At 35.2% G+C, this 10,110-nt stretch overlaps 2 protein-coding genes across 2 annotated transcripts in view; both read right to left on the bottom strand.

Moving 5' to 3' along the window:
* Window positions 1–77: 77 nt before the first annotated feature.
* On the bottom strand, window positions 78–3,197 carry LOC128165316 (uncharacterized). Its single transcript, XM_052829723.1, has 3 exons — window positions 2,504–3,197; window positions 1,525–1,671; window positions 78–1,429 (listed from the first exon to the last, which is right to left on the bottom strand). The coding sequence occupies exons 1-3, from the start codon at window positions 2,718–2,720 to the stop codon at window positions 903–905; spliced, it is 891 nt and encodes a 296-aa protein (XP_052685683.1). The 5' UTR covers window positions 2,721–3,197; the 3' UTR covers window positions 78–902.
* A 2,150-nt stretch (window positions 3,198–5,347) lies between these two features.
* Window positions 5,348–10,110, bottom strand: part of LOC128165315 (uncharacterized) — a 28,473-nt gene continuing 23,710 nt past the window's right edge. Inside the window, exons 24-30 of the mRNA XM_052829722.1 lie at window positions 9,315–10,035; window positions 9,092–9,224; window positions 8,513–8,760; window positions 7,993–8,167; window positions 6,640–7,878; window positions 6,415–6,518; window positions 5,348–6,033 (exon numbers count right to left, since the gene is read on the bottom strand). Coding sequence (XP_052685682.1) covers window positions 5,845–6,033; window positions 6,415–6,518; window positions 6,640–7,878; window positions 7,993–8,167; window positions 8,513–8,760; window positions 9,092–9,224; window positions 9,315–10,035 — 2,809 coding nt within the window. The 3' untranslated portion in view covers window positions 5,348–5,844. The remainder of the gene's footprint in view (window positions 6,034–6,414; window positions 6,519–6,639; window positions 7,879–7,992; window positions 8,168–8,512; window positions 8,761–9,091; window positions 9,225–9,314; window positions 10,036–10,110) is intronic.

Genomic DNA, 10,110 nt, shown 5'->3' with positions numbered 1-10,110 from the left:
AATAATGCAATTTTTTTATCAGTTTGTTTGTAGAAACTTAAAAATCACAAAAGGAACAAGTAAAGAAACCGTTTCCGAATTTTAAACCTTTTATTTAAAAGTTAAACAAGTTGTGATGTTGTATATAAATATTTATTATAACTGGATACTATAAATAAACAAAACAATTACATGACAACAGTCAGATTTTCTGACGTAATATAACTAACCTGCGTCTTAAATCATTGGATAAAAAAATCTTATGTTGAAATGAACTCAAACAAAACGAAATAATATTACAAAAGTAACATTCTCTGACTAGAATATGATATGTAAATGATTTCAGAAAAGATCTTTAGCATTTATCTTCCTGAATGGTAATGACAGAATATTGTGTACTAATTAACGATATCATGAAAAGGAAACCACGTGCAACAAAGTAATGCCTCGAACCAGTAAACAAAATGACTAAGATGAAATAAATAGAAAAATCAATGTTAAAACGTTTGATTCACGTAATCTCATGGTCTATTTTCCCGCTTTTTTAAACATGGTTCCAATGTGATTCCCATTTTAATATGTGAATCATATGTGGCGAATTAACATGTATCCAAACTTTACAAAAGGAAGCGGGCAACACAAAGATAATATTTGCTACGTAGAAATTATTTGTTTTCGTACTAATGTATGCAATGACTGAGGCACATACTGTTTGAGCATAAGAGAACAACTTTTATGTACACTAAAACTGATTATGATATTACAGTTGTTGTAAATTTTGATGGAAAAGTTCGTACAGTTTGATCGTTTTCATTACCACCAAGATTCACAATTTTTTCCCAGGGCGTGTAGCGGAAGTCTGTGATCATAGCATGTTTCAACATTCCCGGCATTGAAGCAACGTACTGTACGGATGTACGGCGTTATCGGGCTTTGTAGTCATACCTTTGCACAGAGAGCGGGGTACCGTACCGTCGGGGCGACACGTAAGATATCTGAGGCGGGGGTAAGGCTCGGACTTGATGAACTCGGACTCTCTCCCTCGGGGGAGAATACGACCTGACCACTTCCCTTGGTGGTGAATACGACCTGATTACCTCCCTTGGTGGGGACCGTCGTCGTGGAGTTCGTGGTGAACGGTCGTCGTATTCTTTGTATACCCATACTCCTTTAGGCCGTCGTGGGGTGTAGTAGACGGGCGTCTCTATCCTAGAGGTATATCTCGGGGGTGGGGACTCGACTGAGGCTAAGCTTGGGGTGGAGGGAGTGCGGACCATTTTTGCACGACTCCGCCGGCGGTAAACTTTGTTTTTGATGTCGGGTATGAGCATGCAACCAGCACATATAAATAGAAATGATGCAATGGTGACCAATCCTACGGAATAAGATGCATAGAAATCTGTCGGCACCGAAGTCGCGTACACAGCAACTCCAATAAGAATAAACAGAGCTGAAAAATAGGGATTTTTTTTTTAAATAAGCCTTATGTCATTTTAAACCGACGTTTTAACATTAACGTGTTTAACGCATTTAAAAATATTTTACCTGCAAAGAAGGTGAAACACATGATAATAAGAATCATGCATCTGTATCTGGCGGTCTCGGTGGCCACATATATACTATAGATGACGGTGGTGGGGACCGCTGCCACAATCACCACGCACATCAGACCCAGGGTCGAATCCCGCGCACCTGCAATATAAATGCGAGTGGATAAGGGTGTATAATGTATGATAGAGACAAAGGTACAGACTTGCATATAACTAATTTAAGGGGCCTCATACTTAACATTTTACTTATTTGAATCACAATGTATCTAGCTACTTTGCTTTTGAAATTATATGATTTCATCCTTAGAAAAAAAACCCAGCTTACTGTTTAAATGCTTGAATTCAAGTAACATTTTATCGGGGAGAAACATGAAAAGATTAGATAACAGGCAAGGTATATAAATCGTCGCAATTATCTCTTTCACCATTGAACTTTTTAAACAAAAAATGAATTATAAATAAAACATCTTTAGTTTTATATGAATACATGTGAGTATTTAATTAATAACATGAACGTACTGTAGGTGCGCAATCTGAATTCTACAATGTACGTCAATTGAAATTTAATCTTAATCCTTTTCAGTAAATCCAATGATCAACAAGCTCATTTCATATTTACAACTTAAGAAATAGAAAAGAATAATTTCAAACCCTATTTCACAATCCAGAATGGAATATAAAACGCATTTAATCATTACAAAAATAGATATTTAAGTGTTTTCTATCTAGCTCAAAATTTTACATTTTCATGGTCTAAAATCTTTTAAAAAGTTTTGGCGTATTGGGAAAGAAACCTACTTAGAAAACTAGATTCTTCTGAACAAGTCTAAAACATATATTACGAAATATATAAAAAAGATAAATAAATAACAAAAAAACGCGTACTATTTTTAAACACCGGATTTTTCTCGATAAATTGATATGTGCTTTTGATGTTATAAAATATCAATTAATTAACTCGTCAAAGTGCGTACTGTTTTCGTAATCCGTGGAGATGTCCTGGGTGGAACAACTTCCCGTGGAACAGTCGATCATCCGGAACAGTCCCACGATAATATCCTTGCTGTTCTGTACTGTCAGCGTGGCCATCCATCCTATTGTACCGAATCCGGACAGAAACAAAGCTAGTCCTATATACTGAGTCACTAATCCGATCTTGGACCATTTGGTAGCGGTACCGCAATACGGCATTTTGTCCGAACTGAATAATTTTTGCTTTTCAGTCTATTCTAGGGCATCCTTTCGGAAAATTCGAAATATGTGTTTGTAATCCGAAAAGCTGTTAGCCGTTATCGCTATGCTGTTCTTCAAAATTCGAGATCATTTTCCTTATAGAAAAAAACTTCAACCGAAAACTGAGCACGTCTCAAAACGAGCTGTCCAATTTCAGATCCTAACGAAAGCTATCAATGCACATTTCTTTGATTCTCTTCCAACGTTTTTCAAAACCGCTCTGCATAACTGAAAACTTTTTCTTCTACAAGTATAACTTCAGATAAAAGGAATATAATCAGAAAATATAAAGGAATTGGCAAAAGTTTAAATAGTTGATTTAAATGCCATTGGTTGGAACAATGATGATATACCGAAGGGGTCGTTTAATTTACAACGTGTACACACAACGCGGACCGCGTTCAGAAATAGACGGATTCACTCCTTATAATATCAATGCATTGCCATAAAAGAGTTTACCCATGATTGCGTGAGGGACCCATTGGTAGAATCAGGGAGCTGTAAATTTTTGTTGTTGACTTTCTCATAAGCCAGACATGCATTCTTCTTGCCCATATCTTTCTCGCGCAATTATGATTACAACTTAGATCAACATGGCTATTATATCGAGAGAATAGCTACGTATTAACTCAGTATGAACTCGGATGCTTGGATGGGAAAAGCAAATTTTCTTGTATCAAGATAAAACGTTCACTTTCATGTCAACGACCAATAAATACAAGAACTTTCTGTTACAGTTAGGAAACGCAAACTTATACGCAATATTCAAATCATTTATATACATTTGTTATTTAAACATTCATATGTACAATGTACATATGAAACCAATTTTTTTTTATTTATTTTTTTTACATTTTTCCTAAAGGAATGTCTGAAAAAGCATATGTTTAAGCACATGTTCATTACTATTAATTCAATGTAAGTCTGGCCCAAGTCTCGATATCATGTAATCTCGATGCTTATGTCTTTTCTGTAAATTTTCGTAATTTCATCTTTTTATTTGCAAATTTTCATAAAAAAATCAAATCATAAGGAATAAACGCGACAGCTAACAATACGAATACAAACTTTGTCGGAAGAATTTACGATTTGAATTCTAATTCGCTTCGCGGTTTATAGGACAAATTGTCCCAACTCAGTTTTTATTCGTATGAATTCGGTAGTTATCGAAATCATTCTTTAATAAAAGGAGGTTTAAATTTTGGTGAAATAGGAAACAAAACATCGAATGTATGCTAAAGTTCCCCATCATATTTCAAAATGATTGAACAGAGCCATTAAACTGAAATTCAATTACCTTTTTTTGTATTTAATTTGATGATCTACTGAAATGTCATCTTGTTATTTTATCGTTAAATTTTACGAATAAAATAAAATATTATCTGTTCCATTGATAATTTGCTTTATCTGGTCCATGAATGTAGTTTTAAAACTCCAAACCTTTTGGAGTTCACGCCTATTCAATGAAGCATGGTTAAATTTATTTCTGAAATATTAACGACTATTTATTTTCATACATGTAGCTTGATAATGCGGTGAAGAAATGGTGTAAAGAATAAAAATTTATACTTCTTTTAAATGACTTACTATTTATTTAGTTCGGGTAAAGTAGACGTGCACACTCTTTAACCATGATTTAAGATGGGTTTTGCTTGATTTTGTTCATATTAAAGGGGCATGGTCACGATTTTGGTCAAAAATTATTTTTCCGATTTTAATGTTTACAATGCTTCAGTAAGTCATCTTTTATAAACAACCATAATTTGAGTGTCATTCGTTGAGTTATAAGCGAGTAACAGAGCTTGAAATTCTTTGCCATGTAAACAAAGCGTTTGTTTACATATTGAATGTTGATGTCAAACTTCAATTCCAGTTTTAGACCTAAAATGAATGTATTAAACGTTAGGAACTGATTATTTCTGCTAAAAATCAATATAAAGATAAGCAAACTAGCTTGAAAAAGATTTTTTTCAGGTATATTGAACCTACGTAAACAAAAACAGGGCACGTGCCTTGTTTACACGAGAAAGAATTGTGAGCCCTGTATCTTGCTTATGCTTCTACGAATGACTCTCAAATTTCATTTGATCATTAGAAATGCATTCCTAAATCGTTGTAAATAATTATAAACAGAAAAACAGATTTTGACCAAAATCGTGACCATGCCCCTTCAAGGGGGTTCGATGTTCAACAAATTAACCATCAGATCTACAATATAGGCCTACCTAAAATTTTAAGAAATGACTGTTTACTTATTTACTATTATCAATTGAAAGAAAACCCCCATACATTTTGACTTTTAAAATTGGGTATTCTCCTAAAAAAATTTATATAAAAAACTATTCTTTTAAAGGAAATCAATACGATATAAAAATGGGCACGGCCATCAAGCCCCCTTTAAAAGATATGAGCCGTAAAATGTGTCTCATTTAATAAAAATATGCGTAATTATACTAGTATGAGAACAAATCCAACTATCAATACAAAATTAATATTATATTCTTATACATCTTGTCGGTCGTAATTTATTCACATGCTTACTTTTACTGTGTAGATTCTAAAAGGAGTGAAAAAGAAAACAGGTTTTCAATATTAGGTTTATTTCAGCTGCATAGACATTATTGCACATACTAAATAATGAAAAAAAACCCACAGACACAATTAATATTTCTCATTGCTTGGTCATATTCACAGAAATTACAGATGAAATAATTTAATCTGCAGTTTTAATACTTTCATAAAACAAACATAACTGACGTTTTTTTATCGTTGGACCAAAAAAAGGGAAGTCTAGATTATTATATATTGTAATATACAATTGAAATACTTTTTTACGTCCGTTTTTTGAAAATCAACAACACAAGAACCTATAAAAATAATTCATTTCACAATGAGAACCTGTCCTTAACAAACTGTTAACATTCAACATCCTCGACACTAAAAGTCGATTCGTTATCGCAAACAACTGACAGGCATGTTTCAGACACACACACACACAAAAACCATAGCACAACTCTATTAGTGTACCGTCAGTTTATGGATTAAAACTCGTTGTTTTTCCACTTATTTTCCTAAGAGTTTACTACAAATATCCCGACACGTCGTGGACTTTCTTGGTTTTACGGTCCTCAATGGTCAGGTTTTTAAGCTCGTTGTTTATGTCCTCTGAGTTGCTTACGTCATCCCTGTCATCGTCCTCATCTACCTGTAACGTCAGGTCAGTCTGAGTCACTGACCGCTCGATGGTTTCTGGAACTTTGTCCATTCCATCCTATAAATAACAAAGAAATTCGTTAGTTCTATTTGTATAATGATGTATAATGATAATGCATGGTTATGCCATACAATGCATCGAGAATTTAGAGTTTGCTTGCTGTTGGTTTTTTTATCTTGTTGTTATGTTGTTTTTTGGTTGTGTTTGTTTGTTTCTTAGTTTGTTATTATAATAAGAATTTCCATGGGCCACTGAAGAATTTAGGGTCTTATTGTGTAGAGATAGCTAAATATAATATGAAACGAAAATGTACTAGTATCTGATTATATTCTTAAACTTAAAAAAATAAAGCAATAAAAATAAAAAATCACATGTGCTAAAATATCGTTAATATGAATTCTCTTCTACAAATTAACTTTCTGAAATACATTAACTTACGAATCCATCTTTTCCATAATGCATGAATATGTCTTGTAGAAGGTTAACAATATTAGGCGGGTCGAAGTCGGGCTTTCTTGACTGTAGATGTTCATACTTTTTGACTGAAATAGAATTTATTCATCGTTTAAAGAGACGTAATTCGTACATTCACATTTATCTCCAAACCAGTTATACACTACATTTTAGCTCATTTTACACCATATACCGAATACTGGTATGTACCTGATTTTAAGTTCTCCGTATATTGGTCTTTTCCTTGCGTGCTAACGAATATTCCGACGACGTTTTTCACCGAATCAGCGACTACGTTCGTTAGTCCGTACACGCTTTCTTCTGCTTGAAGTTCCTGTTTCACCACAGATATACTCAGGTTCAAGATGACAGCAAACATAGAGATCAGTACCAGGATGACGATAAGAATATAGGTCAGGTAATACAACTCCCCAAGGGACACCCCTCCTGACCCCCGTAATATATCGAGATGATTTTTCCCGATGATGGAGTTTGTCAGACTTCCAAACGCTACAAAGAGCGAGCGGTAGGAGGTGGAAATTTTGCCAAACAGAAGGTATCCAGTCACAACATAGGCGGAGTAGATGATCGAAAATACGATCGCAAATCCGGATAAATCTTTGGAGGCTAGGGTAATGACGGCTATTAATTGGGTCATCCGTCGGTTGTATCCCAAAATCTGTAAGATTCGGATCGTGGCGATGAAGACTAGGATCCCCATGACCACAACAAAAGCATTGTCCCAAAAAGCTATGTGCTGAAACTGAATGAAATCAAGTTTGTTGTTGTAGTATTTATCCAGGGCTTCATTAGCGAAAGCGTATCGTACCGCCCAAAAAACTATTCCAATAAATCCTAGAATAGTACAGAAGAGATCCACTACATTCCAAGTGGACTTAAAAAAGAGACACTTTTGTTTGTAGATTTGGTAAATCATTCGACCGCTTGATATCAAGAAGAAAATGATATAGATGAAATAACAAAGGAGGGCGTATGTTCCGATGGCGCCTAACGCTTGGAAAGGTCGAAAGACCTGGAGATTAACCCAAGTTACCACTCCAGCGGAGTCCGGAAACTCCAGTAAATAAATCCCATTAAAGAACAAATTCACATTGGGATTGTAGAGAGTGAATTCCACAAACACCGCTCTTGTTCTTCTATCAATCCAAAGAGTTCGTTCAAGTTCATCTATCATTTGATGGGACAACACAAGATCTTTCTCAAATTTAATCATGTATCCACCTCCACCGTACGTGTTTCTCTGTCCTTCCATTGGCATTCCCCAAACCTCGCTCGCTGATGTATGCCTCCAGGCGTTTGATGTTAGGGTAGGCGAGCAGGTCCCGTTAACTTGGGTCCACCCTGTGCAGTAATCATCTGTATCCTCGCCGTGGAAATCATATTCGTCAATGCAACGGTGAGCCGAATCAATTATGAAGCTGCACTTTGCTAAAAGAACAGGACAAAGTATAAACCATTTTCGAAAATAAAATGATCACTCAATTTTTCTCTATAGACAAACCTAAACAACAGAATCTTCAACAATTAGTGAACTGTACTCACATATTCCCATCCTACTCTGACGTAAGAGGGCAGGTCCCACACGTGCGTGACTGAAGCCGGCGAAGTATTGCTTGTCCAGGACAGAAATCGCTTGACCACGGATGTCGGAAACGGGGAAGAGGCGAGGGAGAAACGTGTGGCGCATCCAGTGGAAAAACTTATCAGCACTGTTTATCTGTGGTTTATAGATGTTAGGAAATGAATTCACAGAAGCTATAAGCATAGTAGTAACAAAGTAAATTGAAATTCTCAATGAGTTTGAAAAAAGTAATGATGAAACCAAAAGAATCTTGGACCTCAGTTGCGAATGAAAAATTGCTGATGTATATTTTAAAACGTTTCTATTTCTAAAAAATGTTTGATCTTTGATATAAATATAAAAAATACAGAAATTTACCTAATCTACTAGAAATACTTTATCTTCTAAAACAGATAAATATGTTACATGTAAACTGTATACATGATTCCTGGGTTTTTTTTTTCAAAACGAAACCTAGATTACTTGATAATTAAGCCTTACGCTCTCAAATCCAAAGGTGCCTTTGGTAGTAAAATATATCTGGTTGTCCATATCTAGCCTGATGTTGTAGGACCTAGCGTCTCTGTTGATGTAGCCGATGCTGAAGACAACGAACACAAAGATGGCGTACACCACGAGCCGTCTGAACACGGCCTGGGCCGCTATCTCGTTCTGTCGTAACTTACGCTGTGATTCTAGAATAGTTTGATCCGGAGGACCGGAGCTTGACAATATTTCCATCCTAAACGCTAAAATGACAAAAACCAACCTAAATCTGGCGTCAAAACTATGACTTAAAAAAGAAAATTCAAAAAGTCATTTAATTATGAAGGATGGACGGTTAACAAATTACCACTTACATCTAATTTTTAGGGATCATGATATTTCGGCCGTAAATAATTTTAATTATAATACTCAACTAGTGAAAAACAATTCCAAACAATTTAACTTTTAAAGTTCCTATATCTTTGTATACAAATTTTTTTTTTCCAAAGAGATTATAGTCTAAAAATGACCTAACGTTAGACCATCCAGCAGCCTTCTTGGACTAAGTTTGTTGCACAATTACTTAATACATACTCAGATACATTCTAGAAGAATTTTGCTGTCGTTTCTCTGCAGCAGTTTTGATGACATCTAAATCAACGTTGGGACATTCCCCATCTAGGGGCTTTCTAAATAAGATGGCCATTAGAATCGCCATGACAATCACCTAAAATCCGAGAAAGAAAATGGATTGGTACAGAAAAAAAGCAACACTACTGAAATACAATAATTTGAATTTAAAGAGAACTGTCCTTACGTTTATTGGATCAAGTACAAACAACGATTCAACAAACGAGAAAACAAACGTTGATAGCCATTCTTCTGACTTCGTTTTTCCGAATTCCATACTGTATAGGATAACGAAGAAACCAGAGGACACTATGGCCAGAACAAGAATAGTCCAGCCGACATACACCATGCCATGGGGCAGAGGAAGTCGCTCTTCTTTGTAGAAGTTAACATAATCGTCCATGAAGACATCTTCATCTTCCACTTCCTTCTCGTTCTGTACATCACTAAACGGTTTTCTGTCATTTTTCTTTTTATCAAGACTATTTGACGTTTCCTTTGGTCGTGATTTTTTAAATATAAAAGTTACAATGAAAATTGGCACAGTGGCTATTAGAATACTTATAAAGGACACGTATAATGTTGTCAAAGAAAATTTGATAATTCCAATTGACACTTGGTTTGGTCGAACTTCATCGTCAGTTCTGAAAAACATGCAACTTGTGATCATGGTCAGAAAGAGAAGCGCGTACGCACATGTAAGTCGCTGTACTCGTGTAAAGGTACTTTGTTGTGGGCGTATGATCATGGATAGCCACAAATGGTTTTCTGTGGCATTAAATCGTGCATGGTCGGATATAAGCTGATCATACGATGTCAAAGTTTGGTGCGACGTAACAGAAATAATTCTTTCCACCATACCGTCATCTTGTTCTACCGCCAACCATTTATCACATAGGAATGTGAATCTAAAACAAAACATAAATGAATACTTTATCATTGATTTAAATACAACATAATACAGATATTGCATTGAAAATATC

Source organism: Crassostrea angulata, chromosome 10 (genome assembly GCF_025612915.1).
Source record: "Crassostrea angulata isolate pt1a10 chromosome 10, ASM2561291v2, whole genome shotgun sequence".
NCBI lineage: Eukaryota > Metazoa > Mollusca > Bivalvia > Ostreida > Ostreidae > Magallana > Magallana angulata.
The sequence above is the reverse complement of the archived record's forward strand: the minus strand, read 5'-3'. Positions and strand labels throughout refer to the sequence as shown.